Raw genomic sequence first — 20759 nt, 5'->3', positions numbered from 1 at the left:
AGTATTCCCATCACTAACTTTTCACCCAGTTTTGACAGAGGTGCTGCTATTGAGGGTAACTGTACATAGAGAATGGATAAGCTGCCAAGTAATACTGAAGATGTGTTGATGCTCATTATTGACATTAATGTTTATAGTATTACAACTGATGGACTTCTGGACAGTGGTAGCCAGATCAATATACTAACGTATAAATTGTATCTACAGTTAAGTGAGATTGCAGAGCTCTCATATTTTTGTGTGAGTAGTGCACGTATTATCAGTGCTGTGGAAAACAGAAGGAAACTAATTATGAATTAGATGTTACTAAAGTGTTACATTGATGGCAAAGAACATGAGCAAAATTTCCTAGTAATTCTGTCATTATCTTTTGGGCAGGGACAGGATGGAAGATGGTGATTTTCTGTGATTTCCCTAAATTGCTTCAGGCAAATGCCAGGATGGTTCCTAAGAAAGAACATGGCCAATGTCCTTCCCCACCCTTCCCTAACCCTAGCTTGTGCGCCGTCTCTAATAAGGTCATTGTTGATGGGCTGTTAAACACTAATTTCCTCCTCCAACTCCTCCTACAGCCCACCCATCAGGAGGAGGAGGAGGAGGAGGATAAAAATCATATCCAGCAAGAGTGTAACAGGGGAGGAGCTTACAATTTACCATCACATCAGTGGTATTTCATCCCCTAAATATAAGTACTGGCAATGCATTACGTTTCTTTGTAATTTTATACTACGGAAAATGTAGATATAAGAACACGAGAGTGCCAATCTTCGTTGCAAGAAACTGCTGACAATCTCGATAGCAACCACTAACTTTGAACTCTTCCTGGGTCAGGGAGTTATTGTCCTGTACAAACTTGTCACTTTATTGAAACAACACAATTACCAATCAAGTAGATGTCCAGCACTATTTACTATGGAGTCACTGAGTGAGATGGCACAGTGGCTAGCACACCAAACTCACACTGGGAAGACGATGGTTTGGCCATCGTGATTTAGGTTTTCCACAATTTCCTTAAATCGCCTAAGGCAAAAGCTAGGATGGTTTCTTTTAAAGGGCATGGCCAATTTCCTTTCCCAGCCTTGAAACATTCGAGCACATGCTCCATCTTGATATCGATGGGATGTTAAACCCTAATCTTCCTTTACAGTACAGTCAATGTTGCAAACTGCCCATGGTGCTTGTCTGATAGACATGTTGCTAATTCTTTAGCACTAAAAATATGTCACTCAACGTGCGGATAGTTAAAGTCACATATTAGTTAACGTTAGGCTGAGACCAAAATTCTTATCAGCCAGTACAGAGCTGCTAAGATACACATTCTTCATCACCACCTGTAATTATAAAAGACATCATTGTTTAACAATTGGTGTGGTTCGGCTGAGCTCCCTAAAGATGATCATGATTCTGGGCCTTGTGGTTCCCTATGTGACAAAGCCGAGGAGGTTTGGTAGAGCAGCATGCTAGCTTGTGTGATGTTGGCATCAGAAAAGGAAGGCCTTCTTTGTGGAAAAAACATAATTTGACTACTAGCTAGCTAGAATATGAAAACATCACAATTGCCATTGTACTGCAATAGAAGTTGGGAAGATGGGCCACCTATTGTAGCATTACTGGTAATCTGCCATACCAGTTGCATAGGCATTTGCAATGTGGCATTTATAATCAGTTCTCCTAAATTCCTGTATAGTATGGTGTGCTGTGGATGGTTAGACCAAGCAGATGTAAATGAAACTTTGGCGTATATATTCAATAGTAAATAAATTACCACAGGGGGACACATACGAGGAGAGGTGCAATTCAATCAACAACTTTTGTACTGAATTGGTATATTCTATTTTGTTCACAACCTATTTGCTTGCTAACTGTAAGACTGTCAATTTGGTTGTCCTCTCTTGTTGAGACTTGTACTTGTGAGCGTGATGAAAATACTAAGTAAGAAATTACACAACCTTGGAACTGGGTTCTAGCCAGTGATCTTTTGAGGCATTTAGTTTGGTTTGAGCTTTATGAGCTATGGTTAAGGAACTCTCTGGTCACACGTTCACATACCGGCATTCATTCTGACCTTTCACCGTGGTCCCGGGTTTGGTTCCTACCTGATTTATTTCCTTGCACAAGGGTTGGCTTAGACCTAAGTTTGCAAGTGGATTAACTATAATTCACCATGAATGATAATAATTTGGATATCATAGGGTAATTTGTCTAGCTCATTTCCAGCAGCTGTGGTGTGTTAAAATGAACAGGTGTTGGTAATGTGTTCATCACATTTTAATGCAGCTAGCGTATGGAAGGGGCAACAGTTGTGACAGTGCAACTTCTTGTCATTGTATGTCACATGTGAATTGTAGTTTGGTCATGTGCAACTAGTTGTAATTATACTGCTTATCGGTTGTGCCTGTGGGCATTGAACGTTATAGACTCCTTTACAAGTTCTCATTTTAAGAGAGGTTTAACTGTGCACTACAACTGCTGCCCCCTCCCATCCCCCACCATTCTGAACTTGTTGACTAGTGTGTCTCTTGCAAGTTTTTACCACTGAGCATGGAGAATTGTTTTTAGTATTAATAAATGCAATTTAAATGTTTGTTCAGTATTGTAAATGTGCTGGCAAATTATAATAATGCATACTTGAACAAAAATTACTTTGCAAAACCTACAGAGTATGTTATGTATATCAATTGTAATTATTGCTATCTTGGCTCAATGCTAAAGTGATCTGTTTTCATCGAACGCATAATTATCAACTTGAGTACAACAATTGTCCGAAGAGATATTCTATTTAAGTTTGATGATGAAGACTATTTGTAACTGATTGGCTGCAAGCTGCAGATGAAAATATACATGCTGCCAAATCAAGATCAAATGAAACACACGCCACAGTGAAGGGTGCCCAAACAGTCCCATCCAAACACGGTGTAACCCTTCCTAATACAACCAACATAATTAGGGTGTTTGCGTCATCAAACATAAAGGTTTTCATCCTCAGTTATTTGACACATTAACTCATTTGGAAAGTAATCAGATGTCTGAAGTTATTTTATACGTGGGAGTTCCAGTTTTTAAGGGATCGGGGGGGGGGGGGGGGGGGGGGGGGGAGGGGGGGGGGGGTTTGCAGGGATTACTGGAAATTGCTAACTGTGTCAACGAAAACTCTTGGGGCAAGCTGTATAATTTATGTATGAATATTTTGCTGTCGCATTAAATTCTCAGATATGGGTTTTCAGGATTTTTAATATTAAGACAATAAATGTTAATGTTGTCATTCTTCACAATAATCACTCAGATTATCACTCCAACTACTTACTAATGTAAGAATATGGTATGAACACATTCAATAAACTATGTCCTGCAAAATGCTGATGACGTACCTGTAATCATCATTAATTTGTCACAATTCTCAAAAACAAATGCAACCTTACACAGCTTTTCTGCTCATTCCAAATGATCTTCCAAAGTGTAATTCTAGCAGCTTCCAAATCCAAATCCTAATTTACGATTTTCCTGTGTTTTCCTCAGTACTCAAAGTTCGCACTTTTAGCATAAAAAAGCTGGTATCTACTCTCTTTTTATCAGATTCTGTTGCAGTATCATCAAAAATACATCTCATATAACAAGTTGCAAATGAGTGTGTGTGCTGAGCAATAGCATTCATGTCTGATAACAACATAAGATAGCCACATACATTGTATAATATCAAATAAATTAGCTCAACAGGTTAAATTCATGAGAAACTTGATATGCTTTCTATCTAAACTGACTGCTCTTGCACAACAATATGTATAACAGGATTTATAAGAAATTCTTTGATGTCATTTAGGTCTTTCCTTCTTCCAAAAACATTAGTAATTAATAAAGTTGGCATGAAACTTGTTGTTACCTATAGTGTGAAATATGCAAAATCAAACAGTGTGATACAAATGCCTCTGCAGCTGGCTTAGAGAGGTCACCTCACAATGTGGACAGATGATCCAGCAAGTGTTTTGCTGTGTGCACGACAGCCCAACATAATCCCAGTGTGCTGGGCTCTCGGCCTCACTTATGTATACTTACTGTATGCTCACCTATGAGACTGCATATTTATGTGCTCTATGGTTATGATTCTTTTTATCATTCTATACTTCATTCAGTGTTAATGTGACTCTCTCAATGAGAAAGCACAATAAAACTTGGTTAGTATTACTTCTGATATTGCTTCTGTACAACGTTACAAGATGCTCGGCAATGAGTATGGTGTTCTGATGTGTCTTCTGTTTCTTGGTTCGATATAAAACCAACATGTCAGTAGAAGAAGATCTTTAATCTCTTGATGAGAAACAGTGAGCTCTCACTGACCAGCAACAGGCTCTCTCTGTGGTACCAAACAGTTTGACAGACTCACTGATGTGCCAGGTCCCGCCACGACTGATACAACCCCCAATATTTTCTCCATATGATGATTCTACTATGTTGATTCTGTAGAAGATTCGGGTGCATATCAAAAGCTCTTTCAGCAACATTTTCAAGGTTTTGGAGATGCCAGCCCCCACTTATATAAGTTTTGCTTTTGTCATGGATGTCTCCTTGTGTTTATCAAGTTTTGTGTAAGTGAGCTCTTCTTCATGAACCTACCAGTCTCTCTTTTGCTGAATGTGTTAGTCGATCTCTAATTATCATTACAAACATACTATGTTATTATTGCTCGCACTGACTTCCACCATTGCAGAAGTAGCTACAACAGTGGTACAGAGCTTGGGCAGCAGAACTTCTTATGCTTAGCCATCACAGTCACTTTGCTACTGAGGCCCACTGGGACTCATATGCTGATTCAATGGTTCAGATGTTATAATATGCCAGGTCCCTGACAGGAAAGTTTGTGAATGTGCTTTACAATGTGAAAACCCCTCTCTCACAAATGTTCTGAACAACACTCAGTCTTTTAAAATATCCACAGTAGCGGTTAATCACATAGAAGAATGGTGTGAAGTAACCACCATTGCTTGCTCTCCTCCTAGGCTGTTGTCATTTCACTCATGGCACAAAGATGATGTCATGGTCACGCAACCACGGCCTCCACACCACATGGGGCAGCGCCATGCCAAGCAGCAATAGCAGTCAGCATCACAACCACTGCCACATGTTCCTCTTCCATTGTGCCATTCTTGTCTTGTTCAACATGGGAGGGCCGCATGCCCAAAGCATTGGATGACAAGTGACCTTCATAAAAAAAGAGGATATACTGCGTCTGGGTGCAACTCAACCTGCTTCACCAAACATAAACATGGACATGAACAGTGTTTCCCAAGTGATGGGAGCCCCCAACAAGCTCTACATTAAAGTACATGTGATGCACAAGATTTTAAAAATACAAGTGGACAAGGGTGCAGCAGTGGCTTTGTTAAAATTCTCAAACCTATATGGATCTCGTCTCACCAGGATCGTCCTGTGTCTCGTCAGTTTGTGAGCTACAACAAACAACAATACGTACATTGGGGCAGTCCTCTACTCCCGTAGAGTACAAACCAGCTGTTCAATGTTTGACATGTGAAGTAGTAGCTGGTGTCAACATTGGAAACTTATTTGGGTTACATACTATCAAAATCTTTGGGTTCTCTACTTCTGATGAAGTGCATCTGCTATTGGATCAATTTTCGTACCAACAATTGGATGTGCTTTGCTCAGAATATTCGTCCCTGTTTTCAGAAGCTTTAGGGTGTGCTACCAGTTCAAGGCTCACTTCATAATGAAACTGATCCCCCTCCCCCCCCCCCCCCCACTTTATTTTGTGCTGGTCCAGTCCTAGTAGCTTTACGGGAACGAGTCAAATTGGAACTAAATAAACTTGTGTCTTTGGGTTTTATCATGCATGTCTTTTCGAGTGAATGGTCTACTCTGTTGGTAATTGTCAACAAACCTAATGGCAACATCCGGCTCTTTGGTGATTTTAAAGTGTCTGTAAATTCACAGTACATTACTGACACGTATCCCTTACGCCATCTGGACAAATTCTTAGAACGGCTTTCTGGAGGGAGGGAGGGGGGGGGGGGGGCAATATTTTTCCAAATTAGACTTGTCACAAGTCTACTTAAAACTGCCTCTGGATGATGATTCCAAATGTGTACTCACAGTGAATACCTCCTTGGGGTTGTGCCCTCACAATGAATGCTTCTTTCGGGTACTATCAATACCAGCACCTGCCATTCGGCATGTCTAGGACTCCTGCCATTTTTCAATGATTTTTGGAGCAACTCTTGGCCACCATGCCAAGGTGCATTAACTACATAGATGATATTGTGGTTTCAGGTTTCATCAACAGATGAACATTTACAGAACCTTTGTCCCTAGTTCACAGTGCAACAGGTTGCCCGTTTGAAATGCAACTTGGACAAATCACAATTTTTTCAGCTGTCTATCATCTATCTCAGTTTTGAAGTCTTGCATGCTGGCGTCAAGACCTTATGCCAGCAAGTAGAGGACATTACAGCTTTGCCATGTCCTACCTTGTCAAAGAGTCACAAGCCTTTCTCATAAAGACTGCATACTACCATAAATTTCTTTCTGGTGCAGCCACATGGGCCCAGCCATTCATGGTCCCTTATATACAGATGTTCCTTTTCACTGGTCACCCATCTGCAAACATGTTTTTACCTTATTATGGTCAAAATTACACTCGTCATCTTTCTTAGGTACCTTCAAACCACAGAAACATCTTGTTTTTGCTACAGAACCTCTCAGTATGGCCTGAGGGACATTCTTGCACAAAAATATGCTGACTGTTCCACACACCCTACTATGTACACTTCCAAAACTTTGAATCAGGCACAACAGTGCTACTCACAGATAGAAAAAGAAGCCCTTGTTATTGTGTACAGATTCAAAAAATTTTATGTTTTTCTATATGGTTCTAAGTTCATTTGGTTACTGATCACAAACTTCTGGTTTCTCTTTACAGTCCTTAGGCATCTTTACCGGACAAGGCAGCCCATTGCCTGCAGCACTGGGCTCTGTTTCCGTCACTCGATAACTATGCGATTCATTTCCGACCCACAGCACAACAGGCTATGGTGGATGCTCCTTCTCAATTGCAGATTGGCTATGACCCAGAATTTGATCAGGATGAACTGTTGTGTTTCCATTTAGATCTCAAAGCCCAAAACACCATTGACAGTTTTCTCATTACCAATTTTTAGAGTTTGGTGGCAGCTGCAGCCGATCCTGTCTTATGTCAGGTTGTTCAGTTTTTCCACCACGGCTGGCTGGATACACCATCTGGCTGAGCATTGGATCCTTTGCATAATTATTATGATCTCCATCAGCGCCTCTCAGTTCTTGATGGTGTGCAACTGTCGGCTACCAAAGAGGCTGTCTGCAGGGTTGTGATTCCACTCGTGGGGTATCATGTGCCTTCTCCACCTGGATCACTGGGGCATTTCTCATACAAAATTGCTTGCCTACTGCCACACGTTCTGAGCAGGTACTGACAATGAGATCATATTCATGCTGATTTTGCAGGTTGTTCGGTAACTCCTTTTGGCTTGTAGTAGTTGATGTTTTCTCAAAATTCCCTTATGTGGTTCATTTCCTGTCCACATCCACAGCAGTTCTGGTCACCGTAGTCTCGAAGATTTTTTCCTTAGAAGCATTGCCTTATACATTTGTGACGGACAACGGCACACAGTTGTGTCTCAAGATTTTTGAAGATATCTGAACAAATAGTGGCATTCAGCATGTTACAGCCCCCCCCCCCCCCCCTCTCATCCCAGTCCGATGGAGAGGTGGAGCAGCTGGTCCATACATTCAAAATCCTGACAAAAAATGTATCACTCAATCTTTTCCCAAGGAAGCCCTTGATAGGTTCTTGAGTTCAACATGTTTACTCCAGTTGGCAACTATAGTCCAGCAGAGCTACTTCAAAGTCACCAACCCCGTAAGCCCCTTCTATGCTCCAGCAGATTCCCAGTTATCCACCAGCACCCACCTCACATCGATTCCATCCACTTTGCCCGTGGTTTGGCAGGTATCTTAAGTGGATACCAGCAGTCGTCCAGTGCTACCGAGGCCACCGCCTCTGTATCGTGTGCACCTTTGATGGTTTGGCGTCGTCACTATGAGTAGCTCCATCCACGTGTGACAGACAGCACACAGAAGAGCCCTCCACCCATGTGGCCGACTGTGCTGGGCCCCGCAGCATGTTCCATGCATCCTCCAGGTCCAGCACCGTCTTTGCTCTGGGTGTCACCACCACCGGGTTTATTTGTCAGTGCTGGGCCACCTCTACCTCCACAGCCCATCACCATCATCACCACCACCACCACCACCACCACCACCACCACCATCGCCTTCTCTACTGCCTCCATCATGGAGTACCTGCCTGGATGTAGACATAGATACAGCAGCATTATCACCAGTGCTGCCTTACAGCCTCTTGTGAGGAGTGGGTGCCGGGTCTGTCCATGCCATGCCATTCAGACCCTATTCTTCTGTGTCTGCACAACACTTGCTTCAGCATTTGTCACCTACCAGTGAAGACATGGACATGTCCACAGTGAAAACTTTTGCCCAAGGAAGAAGGAGTATTGTAACTCTATAGTGTGAGTGCGCATAATCAAACACTGTGCAACACAACTATCTCCAAGGCTTGCTTAGAGAGGTCGCCTCACAAGTTGGACAGATGGCACAGCAAGCGCCATGCTATGCGCACATCAGCCCAACATAACACTGGCGCGCCAGGCCCTTGGTCTAACTTATGTTTACTTAGTTATCATAAGCTTACCCATGAGGCTGTATACAGATGTGTTCTATAGTTATGAGCCTTTGTACTGTTCTGTACTTCATTCAGTGTTGTTACGAATCTCTTCATATGAAAGCAGAAAAAAACTTGGTTGGTGTTACTTCTGACATTGGGTCTGTACAATGTTACAGGAGAAATAGTTATAAAGGCAACATAAAGCATTAAACACTTCAATTTTGTTCAATATTTTAATTATAAATTGTCACACAAAACTGATTAATTTCTGGGTTCATTAAATAGTTATGTCATCTTTATCTATCTGGTCTAACAACACTATTTTAGTTTACTGTACTGCCGCAGTGTGAAATCAGCATAACAAGAGTAAAGAATGTATAAGGCAAATTATTTCAATTTAAACTCACCTCCTTAAAGAGGGCACCATAAAATTGGACAATACAAGGACACTCATTGGACTTCATAACAACTTCAAGATCCATTAGCAATTGTTTTTGTTCCTTTTCATCTACTGTAGAGCGAATTCTCTGCCAACAACAATAACAATGATCACAATGAACAACATAACTCAAGATGAAAAACTTTATAATTGTGCTGACTGTTCTATTTGTGTTGAAGTTATAGTACCTTCACAGCCATTACTGTATTACTTGTCCTATGCACCATCTTATTTACAGTACCAAAAGCTCCTCTCCCAATTTCACCAAGATCTTGCAGATCATCTGAAGTGAAATCGTAGACCTGATCAGAAAGAGTTTTCTCATTAAAATTCCTTAATGACATAATCAATAATCCTATCTCCATTAAGTTACTAGATTTAAGAAGTCAAGATGTTTACCAAAGTAGGTGACACTTGAAGTTTCCCAGTGGACTGGATACTTTGACACATTCTGAATTTCTCCCTGCAATGTACAAAAATAATACTTAATTAAAAATATTAACAAAACAATGAGAACATTTTATTTTTCATGTTTCCTTATAGTCAGCAACTTCAGTGAAAAGTTGAATATTCTGAAATTTATTGTGAGAAGCTGTTGCCTTTGCAAACAAAGCTTACCACAAAAACTGGGTTTCTTTATTTATTTATCAACAGTATGAGCCATCTGCTAGAAGACCTCCCCTATGTGTCTCACAAACATAGTATAAAGTAAAGATTACAGTGTTTATCTACAAGTTAATGCCAGCCAGTTGTAGATGAAGTAAGTTTTTATACATCACTCCATGCTGTTGTGAAATAATAACAATAACAATAATTTAAAGGAAGTGTAACCAGATTGCCTCCTAAACTTAGATAAAAAATAATGTACAGTGGATCCCCTAAAAGTCAGGTTTAATAGACTAGCCCTCAACACTATAATGAGGCAGTTTCTCAAGAACTGTGGAGGAAATAAGAGTCTATCTGGAAAGTTCCCTAACACATAAATTAAAATATGCATGTGAATTTACAAAAGACTTTACGTAATCAGCCCCCTCAACCTGTCTAGGTGGCCCTCTGAATGCTGGTAACAGAGATACATTGAGTTACCTTCCAAGCATGTATATGTTTTTTGGAAAAGAAAGAAGTACACCTAAGCCAAATTGGGAATGGAGGATGAGGGAGGCTTGACACTTGATTTTTGGCTACAAAGTGATTTGATCTAAGTGTCATGCTCATAGGGACATGAAAATGTAGCATCTATTATTAGCAAAATTTTAATCTATTTCTGACTAAGATCGCATCTACTTCAAAAATGATTGTATGTTCAAAGTTAAAAAGTTTTCAAGCTGTATGTCTGAAGATGAAGCTTTAGCGCTTTGAAATTCATTATTAAAAATAATTTTAAAAAGTGGTGAATGGACAGCTTTTTGACCGAAATGTTGGATTTTGCAAAAAATTCAGCAGTTTTTCCCTCCCTATTGAGGTTTTTTTTCTGGCTCTATTCAAGCAGCCAAAAAACAATTGTGTCTGTTGCGAAGCAGCAGCATTTTCCCCACCAGTATAAAGTGTGTCCTCTCATTTAATTCACAGCCTTATGACCAATACACAATGCTACAGATAGAATGAAAACGGCACTTACCTCAGAAGTATAACTCTATTTGCAAATTAGGGAAGAATTCTGACGTGGTTGAAATACAATGACAAGTTTCATTTTCCAATCACTGTAATGCACTGATCAGATGCTATCAATTGGTCACCAGGCACAGGCTTAAACAATCTACAATTAAGACTGCCAGAGCACAGAGGGAAAGTGTGAGGGAATACTACCTATTTGACACACCCACACTTAAAAACAAAGGCCATCTAAAACTTGCATTAAAGTGTCCACATTATACCAAATTTTGAGCTTTAGCTAGCAAACACATTTACATGTTTCTTTGTTCTACAATGTTAGGTCTCATGGCAGAATCCTACATTGCGTTATGCAGCATGTATCTTTTACACACCACGCAATTGGCCTCAGTTGGTGTGGCACTAGTGCATCGAGTGCACTGATACGTCATTGCATTCATGCACTTTTTGCTTTGAAAATACACTCTTATGCACATTATCTTTCCAAACTGGACTTCACCAGATGATGTGCAATACAAGTAATGAAAAATTGGATAAATTTTCAATATTTATATACAGAAAATACCATGATTTCAAACTATCTCTGATGAAATAGTTCTTCAGGATACAATTCAGTGGTAAATAGTATCTGTTAGGTAATTTCAAGTTTTTGCCTTTTGAGGCAGAAGTCACATCTATATTCACATTTATTGCACAATGCGAATTTTTCAGGTCACTAGTTACGGAGCAGAAACTCCGCTTTGTTTTGGTAAAGACAAAGTCATATGCATTTCACTCAGTTGAGGCGATAATTTGTTACAATTTTATATAACTTGCAAGTAACAGTCAGTCATTCAGACATTCTCTGCTGGTGATGCTATGGCAGTCTAAGAATTTATCCTCAAAGTCTTTCATTGTGGTTTGACTGAATAAAATCCTATGGGTTTTCAAGCTGAATCAGCTGGCTTATTTCACAAGCGTTTTATTGCTACCCCCACAACAAACACCAACAACTCTCCATCCTCCTCCATCAAGATTTAAAACTACAAGTAGGTTTATTCAACACTGTTTGCTTATTCAACACTGAACTATGTTAACGTTAGATGCTTTGGGAAAATCTGACATCAAAAAATTTAGACTGGCAGCCACAATTTCAGTGAAATTTGCTCAAACAATAGTTTTAAATTAATTCTATTCCTGGGTGAAGAATCATGAAACACATTTCATGCACCTTGTCCGTTTTCCAAGAATGTTGGATAAAATGGTGAAAATTACAGTTCTTTGTAATATGAAACTCATCTTCTAACATTTGATGTTTGAAATATAGGCTCAACAGGAAAATCCCAGACAAGAGAGTGTGAAGTTCCTGTGGAGGAATACCAGGAAAATGAAGATGTAAAGGTTGTGAATCAACTAACCATAGTTATTAATGGTGAACATAAGTGATGATAGCAAAAAAACGTTGGAAAAATTGGAATATGCCATATGAAGTCATTGGAGTTTGGAATTGTTGCAGAAACTGAGAGGTGCTAAAGTTTCTTGGTTGTCTGTAATGGGTTTTAGCACCAAGTAATGTGGAACTGAGCCTGAAGTAGATTGATTATGACAGAAGAGGTGATTTCATTTGAAGTAACAGGGTTCTCCAGGAAAACACAATTGATAAGATGACATATCCATAAGAGGTAAAATGGGTAAAAATCAGCCTGAAATAGATGAAATCTGAGAAGTCTCACGCTCCAGATAAAGCACTGCCAAAATTTGTGGAAAAAATCTGAGCCACTGTGAGAAATCTGGCTAGCAAGATTGCCCAGGAAGTATTAAAACGTGTATTATATTTAAGATCAGAAAAGAAGCCAGAATAATAGACAATATTGAATTTGGTAGGGAGGGCAACAATCATAAGTACTTCAGACCCTTCTCCTTGATATGTACTCAATACAACTGACTAAAAACTATATGCCATGGCCAGTTACAGATAACATGCACTGACTACTCAACTGGATTGTCCAAATTTTTCTATTATTTCAGTTGCCACTTTCCAGTTGTATGCCACCTGTTGCATTTGTTATCCTTCACTGCCTTCTGGCCCTCACAAAAAATGTCTGTGCCACCCAAAAATGATTGTCCAACTTGATGCTTACAAACTGTCTGCCTTCTGAATAAGTCCAGAGGTCTATATTAATGGAAAATCAATTTTGTACCAACCAAAATGTAATTACCACATGTTCCTCCTCCTCCTCCTCGACCTCCACACACACACACACACACACACACACACACACACACAAGAATGTTACACACTTCTTCCACAACAATGATTACACTGATGCCTCACAACAATGCTCTCTTCAATAGGATTTCACCTCAACAGTCATTAAATAGCTTCGGGGTTTACACTACTAAACTTACAGACCCACTTCACACATTCGCATTGAGCACTTTCCCACATGAGGAATTGTTGCAAATGTATTTGTTACTGAGTAATAGACATTCTCAAAGTTCCATTTGATACCAACAACACTTAAGATGTGTGTTTAAAGCTTTGCCGGCGTACTGATTGTGGAATTATGTGTGTTCAGTCTTATCAAATTACCCACCTGTTACGTAGTATTGATTACTTATTTCATGTATTAATATTCACTGTAATTATGCATGTGTGTTACAATATGTCATTACTGTGAAGCGATTGTTATATATGAGTTTGTTAAGATTTTTACTGTGTGACTGGTGAGGGATGTGTATAAACAAATCTCTAAACATTCGTGACTTTGGGTGAATCATCAATTGCAAAAAAACAAGTATTACTTATCAGTAATTGTAACTAATTAAACACTATGCATTCTTAAATTCAGGAAAAACACTTAAGATACTTGTAACTTTTCCTCCATATGGGTAATTCATGTCCAACTTAGGCCAAGACAAATAGTCAACATATTTCACTTCATTAGTCCTATGAATATGTTATCATTAGATGTGTGTCTGAACATCAAAAATAGAGAACTTAAGTTAATGTGTCCATTTATTGCATTTCCCAGTTGCATCGCATAAATAGCAATAGCAAATTATAATAATGATAAAACAGTTTCCTTTTAACAGAGATCTGAATTTATTCATCTCTTTTGAATCAAACCATATACACACCATATATTAAGAATGTTTGACATCTAGCTCCATAACTTTTCAGACAAAGCTTTAGTGCTAGCAGCAGGAGCGTTTACCACCAAGCATTGATAAGAATGTCAAACAATCTATTTATGGCAGAGCTCAATACAACACAGAATTACTATTTGCTGCTGAATTTAAGAATGCATAGTGTTTAATTAGTTACAATTACTGATAAGTAATACTTGTTTTTTTGCAATTGATGATTCACCCAAAGTCAAGAATGTTTAGAGATTTGTTTTTACACTTCCCTCACCAGTCACACAGTAAAAATGTTAACAAACTCATATATAACAATCGCTTCACAGTAATGACATATTGTAACACACATGCATAATTACAGTGAATATTAATACATGAAATAAGTAATCAATACTACGTAACAGGTGGGTAATTTGATAAGACTGAACACACATAATTCCAATTTATATGTTACTTTTACAGACCTATTCCAAAGTAATCATGATGGTTAGAAGCCATAACGTTACCCTTTGTCCACATACTGATGCCAATTCTGGCACCAACTTTGGCCAATATTTATGGGACAGTGCTCACACGCTGAAGCCAACATTCAGTTGAATTCATACAGAGCCAATGTAAACAAGTCTGACACACAGATCGCAGCAGGTGTATTTGTGATGTTGAGCATAAATAACATTGCTCCACTGTCTGTGAGACATTTCAAAAAACTAAACTTTGAAATGAATACGATGTTGAATGAACTAACAAACGAACTCAGTTTCGAAACAGTAAAGAGAGAGAAAACAAATAAAGTTGCCATCAATGGATGATCAGCATAGTGATACTGGTCCAATGTCAACCGATTTTCAGTAAAGATACCAACAAGCAATGGAATCATACTAACATTGGGGGCCAATGCTATTCCATCTATCCACACAATTGACAAACACTGTTGATGCCAACACTGGCTCCAATCTGTCGACTCAGCCTTGCCCTGGATGGTATGTGTCTATCATAACAATAGTTAATGCCTAGTTTGCATCACTGAATCATGAAAGAAACGTTTATGAAACAATCCCTGATACAGTGTAAGCAGCATGGTGCCAACATCTATGGTGAACTATCATTGCTGTAAGAAAATGCAGAATTCCCCACTTGATATTTCTCTTTGTATGATAACTAGCAGATAGCTGTAAAGATTCAGTCAGAATAATTAAGTACTTACTGGTAACAATATGAAGTTATATCTAACATTAATCTATTTTGTGGAGGGAAAATGAAAGGTATTATTTTAACAGAACAACTTTGGGAAAAAATATGACAAGAACATCACATGCAAGCACCTCATGATCACTGAGAGAAAGTGTCATCAAATGCCAGCTCTATCTTGGGCACCATATATTCACTGTGTTGCCTCTTTTGCCTGGTTACACACTGTGGGAACGAAAAGGAGGGGAACAAACTTTGCTAATGTTACATTTAATACAACTGTCAAGTGTGGTGAGTCAGGTGATTTATACAAATAATTAAACAAAAATAACACCTATCATATGAGATAGGCAGTAAGAGGTCACATTACTTACAACTATGTACAGAATAGCACTCTGCAAGTGGTTAGACAAGCATAAAAATCAAAATAACACTTCCAATCACCCACAACTCAGTCCTCATAATTAAGTGCACTGGTAACCTGCTGTTTTATAATTTTATTTAACCATATCAAAGAATAAGTGGCAGACACATTCTTGAGCAAAGTACCAAAGTGAGTATGTTCTCGGGTTGCCAAGTAATACGTTTTAATGGATTCCTCCATTTTTTTCGTTTAATTTTGCCCGTTTTTTCTTCGATCGGAGTCACTAATTTTACAAGATTCCTCCATTTTTTTGGGTTTAATTTTGCCCCTCTGTTTTTTCTTCGATCGGAGTCACTAATTTTACATTTTTTAACAGTTGCAAAAGATGTCACATTTAACATGGCCCATAAAAAAGAATATATTTTTAAGCCTGAAATGTGACTACCTCTGGTCAGAGACCAATTTTTTATTATACACACCAATGCTGGAAACAACTGCAAGCAAAACAAACAAGGATTGGTTTGAAAGTAGCATCCTTTTGATCCCTGCTTGTATTGTTTACGTCCCATCACCACCACTGGCATTGTTTGTGTTCTGTGCTCACCACTTGCCCTGTGATAAAGCAAATGATTCAATCAAGTTTGCAGTCCTTAACATATGGTAATTAGAAATTAGTGATAGTGAAAAGATTTCTTCAAAGAAGAAAGTAAAATCTCATCAGCTGGTGTAATTGAAGAACTGGGAGATGTAATTGAAGAACTGGGAGAAGATATTTTCATTGCTAAAACTGAGGGTAAAATAAGGATAGGACACTTTGCATGATGTGCAGAATGGATTTTAGCATTGTGATGGACAAAGTGAAGTCAAACAACATTCTCTGTATAAATGACATAAACTCAATCAAAGTTCAAGTGTAAGCAGTTCTGAACTCTTGAACTATTTTCTAAACTTAAATAACAAAGTTGAGTGTGATGGTGTTGCGCATGTGAACTGGGTTTAGTTTATCATGCTGTAAAGCATACTTCTAAGTTAGTCTACGTTTGATGAGGGGAATGAATTTGCATCCCATATTTTCACCCATTAACAATTGTTCTGAAACTGATATTTTAACAACCAAAGGAAGAAGTGCTTGTGAAAAATGTGCAAGCTCCCAAAAGCATTAAAAACTTTTTAGAAGTTTTAAACTGTCCAGAAAAGGCTTTCAAATCATTTTCTCTGCCAACAGATGCATGGAACAGAAACAACAGAAATTTTTTTTCCAGTATGCATACACTACTTTGAGCCACTGCAGGGAGTTCAAAACAAAAAGTACTTGATTCGTCAAGAACGCTCATGAAACTTCTGTAGCAATGACTGATTTGGTCCTCCAGAGCCTGAAAATCAATAATCTGAGTATAAATCAGGTATCATCATACAGTGCTGACAATGCAAATGTTAATTTCAGGGGAAAAACAACGTTCAGTGTATTAGTTGCTGCTCAATAGAAATGAGAACCTTTTAAAGCCCAACTGTTCCAACCACACACTGCACAATGCTAAGAAATTTGCTATAAATAAATTATATATTTGCGTGAAGAACACTGCATCGAAAATTTATAATCCTTTTTGCCCTCTGCCAAGGGTAGGGACCAACTGAAATCATTTTTTCAATTTGTGGATTTGAAATGGGCTAAGATTCTACACCATGTTCCCGCAGGTAGCTTTCATCGACTCCTGCTCTAACCAGACTGCTAGACAAGTGGGATGTAATTAAAAGCTACTACCAGAGTATTGGAGATTGTCCTAAGTTACTGTAAACTGTTTTCATTAATGATGAAACATACAAACAAATTAAACTTCTCACCACAAAAATCCATCAAAGATAGAAGGATAATGTCTATGGCAGCAAGGCAATGGAACTTATGAATGGGCTGTCTATACAATTGCAAAAGACAGTTTTCATCAGTTTGTACGCTTCCATGAAGAAGTATTTTGGAGATAAGTTTGATGTCACTCAAAATAATAAGTATAAATCTTTAGAAGTTTTTGATCTACAAAACGACAAGAATGCAGTGGAAATACTTCACCTTCCTGATCATGTGTGTGTTGATGACACTTACTAAGAATTCAGTAATTATAATGATAATCGATCAAAAAATGTAAACAAGGAATGCTGAGGCATATAAATTGTTACGTTTCTGTTTAGTGTCCCAGTCTCCAATGCCTTTGTTGAGAAAGTTTTTTCACTTATGAAAAACAAGTGGGGTGATACAAGAAACAGATGCTCTGTAGACTTAACCAAAGCAGTAAATCATGATGGTAAATTATGGTAGTCAACTTGTGACAAGTTTTATAAATTTGCAAATGGTTACACGAAATTGTTATAAGATTTCAAATTATCAACAAAATACAACTGAAGAAAAGTGGAATATAAAATACATCAGGATTTGTTCCTAAACAGTAAACAGTATAACCAAATATCAAAAGGTAATGTTTTACTTATTTAGTGTATGAAATAACAGTACTTACATGTTTAGTATTTATGTACTACCAGCTGAGTACTGGGTGTTGTGCAAGCACGTATTTATTCCAATCTTCTATTAGTCCATCTCTTCACCTCCCTCTGCCCCCCCCCCCCTTTTCCGAACACCATCTCCTTCAGCCCCTCTCTGTCACTCTCCTCCATCCCCATCCTCATTCCCTGTCCGTCTCCTCCTGCGCCTCTTGCTTTTCATCTCTTCTTCTTTCCTTTCTCTGTCCAGCTAATTTTAAGTAAGAAGTTGTGCAGCAGTTCTTTTGTATTTACGATAAATTTCTGAGCAAGGATGGAATTTCTGCATGCAACATTTACAATATGGACGAATCTAGTCTTACTATATTACACAAAACTGCAGAAGTATTTGCTCAGGCTAGAAAGAAGCAGGTAAGTGCACAAACCAGTGCAGAAAGGGGTGTGCATGTGATTAATAATGTTACTTGGGTCCTTCTGGATTCATTCTACCTATATTGCTTTACCACAGGAAAAACTGGAAGAACAAACTAAATGATGAGGCTTCTTTAGGAACAGTCAGCACTGCGTGGGAAACAGACTGGATGACAGGTGAAATTTTTGTACAGTGGCTGAAACGTTTCTGTTCCTTCGTGAAACCTGTTATGGAAAATAAAGTCATTCTTCTTTTAGATGGGCATGCAAGCCACAAAAATAATGACGGCTGCTACTGAGCATGAGTGGCACTCCAAATGTGTGTCAGTGGTGCTACAAAGGCATGTTAGTGTACATAAGATCAACGATATTTTGCAGAAATTACAACAGAAATTTGCTGCCTTCTGCATAACTTTGTCAGAGAAAGGGATGGGTATATGTCTGAGTACACACTTCTTATTGCTGGACTAGAGGGTGAGATGCCAGTAGACATGTCTCTACCTGGAAGTGCAACTAAATGCATCCAAACAGCTGATGAAGGAAGATGGGAATGACTCAATTTAACATCAAATTTGAAATCAGGACTAACACGCATCTGAAATGTCAGCTTGAAGTGCAACTTTTTATGTACTGAATTTCTATAAAGTATTTTAGCTATTAAAATATTTCCTGTTTTACTGATGTTTGACGGAAATAAACTTTACTTTTCTTACTGATCAAGTTTTTTACTGTTGTGGACATGCCAGTGAAATCATTTCAAATTTCCGTATGATGGACTACCACACAATCTTCTTTGGCATCTTGTTGCTGTAACTGTCATGTTTCAGGTCCCATATGGTAGGCCACGTCTCAATCTCAATGGTAAAACTTCTGTATTGACGTTTGGTCCATGTGTTCCCATACCCAACAGCACTATCTATGACAATTTTTGTGGTGGCCACTCGCGGCAAAGCAGGCCACCAAGATGGTGAGCAGTGCCTTCGTTCAGTGGCTGTGGCTGTGTGTGAAACCGCTCATGTACCTGTGGCACTCGTCATCAGCAGCACTGCTAAGAAGAACTTCTACATGGCTACAACTTAAGAAACCCTTAGAGGTCTCATTCTATGGACCCCTTAAAATATACTATCATCAGGAAGTAACAAGATTCCTCAATATCAATCATGGAAGGACTATTTCTCAATAACAGTTCTGTCATTTATTTGCTAAAGCTAATGAGAGAGCAGCAACTATTCCTATTGCTGAGAGTGGCTTTGGGCACACTGGACTTTCACCTCTCAACCTAGACATGTTTCCATATCATTTGTCTGCTGCAACAGCAACCACAGACATTCAATATCTGACCCTAGGATGCACCAACCTGAAATTCCCAATGGGCTGGTCACTCTGTGAAAATGAAGAAACTGGAACAACTGGGCAACCCAATAAACAGAACCCTAAAACTGCTACTGTCATCAATACGGATGTTTCAAAACAGAAAATCTCTCCATCACCAAGACTGCAAATAGCAAACATCAAACATCAGTGCCATTCCTTCCATTTCAAGTCGCATGCCTATGGACTACACAGAAGGTAAACATCCAAGATAACACCCTACTGTTTGTGTGTAAAAGAACTTGAAAAATAAAAAGGTGTTCCAGCAAGAAAATCGAGAACACAAGTTTACTTCGGGAAAGAATTACAGGGCTATTACAAATGATTGAAGCGATTTCATAAATTCACTGTAGCTCCATTCATTGACATATGGTCACGACACACTACAGATACGTAGAAAAACTCATAAAGTTTTGTTCGGCTGAAGCCGCACTTCAGGTTTCTGCCGCCAGAGCGCTCGAGAGCGCAGTGAGACAAAATGGCGACAGGAGCCGAGAAAGCGTATGTCGTGCTTGAAGTGCACTCACATCAGTCAGTCATAACAGTGCAACGACACTTCAGGACGAAGTTCAACAAAGATCCACCAACTGCTAACTCCATTCAGCGATGGTATGCGCAGTTTAAAGCTTCTGGATGCCTCTGTAAGGGGAAATCAACGGGTCGGCCTGCAGTGAGCGAAAAAACGGTTGAACGCGTGCGGGCAAGTTTCACGCATAGTGATGTGAAAGATTCAGTGTTTAGACCTGCTCTACCAAGAAACGTGCCAGAACTGCGAGCTCGCATCAACAATGCTTTCGAACTCATTGATGGGGACATGCTGCGCTGAGTGTGGGAGGAACTTGATTATCGGCTTGATGTCTGCCGAATCACTAAAGGGGCACATATTGAACATTTGTGAATGCCTAAAAAAACTTTTTGAGCTTTTGTATGTGTGTGCAAAGCATTGTGAAAATATCTCAAATAATAAAGTTATTGTAGAGCTGTGAAATCGCTTCAATCATTTGTAATAACCCTGTATTCTGTGAAAGAAAATTCTTGGA

The 20759-nt window shown here is 38.9% G+C and overlaps 1 protein-coding gene across 4 annotated transcripts in view; it reads right to left on the bottom strand.

Moving 5' to 3' along the window:
* Positions 1-20759, bottom strand: part of LOC124593978 (dual specificity mitogen-activated protein kinase kinase 4-like) — a 127664-nt gene that overhangs the window by 25598 nt on the left and 81307 nt on the right. For all 4 annotated transcript variants that reach the window (XM_047132327.1, XM_047132329.1, XM_047132328.1 and 1 more), the window contains 3 exons: positions 9561-9624; positions 9350-9463; positions 9130-9249 (listed from right to left, as the gene is read on the bottom strand). In XM_047132327.1, the coding sequence (XP_046988283.1) occupies positions 9130-9249; positions 9350-9463; positions 9561-9624 (298 nt within the window). The remainder of the gene's footprint in view (positions 1-9129; positions 9250-9349; positions 9464-9560; positions 9625-20759) is intronic.

The sequence above is a fragment of the Schistocerca americana genome, chromosome 2 (assembly GCF_021461395.2).
Source record: "Schistocerca americana isolate TAMUIC-IGC-003095 chromosome 2, iqSchAmer2.1, whole genome shotgun sequence".
NCBI classification, from domain to species: Eukaryota; Metazoa; Arthropoda; class Insecta; order Orthoptera; family Acrididae; genus Schistocerca; species Schistocerca americana.
The sequence above is the reverse complement of the archived record's forward strand: the minus strand, read 5'-3'. Positions and strand labels throughout refer to the sequence as shown.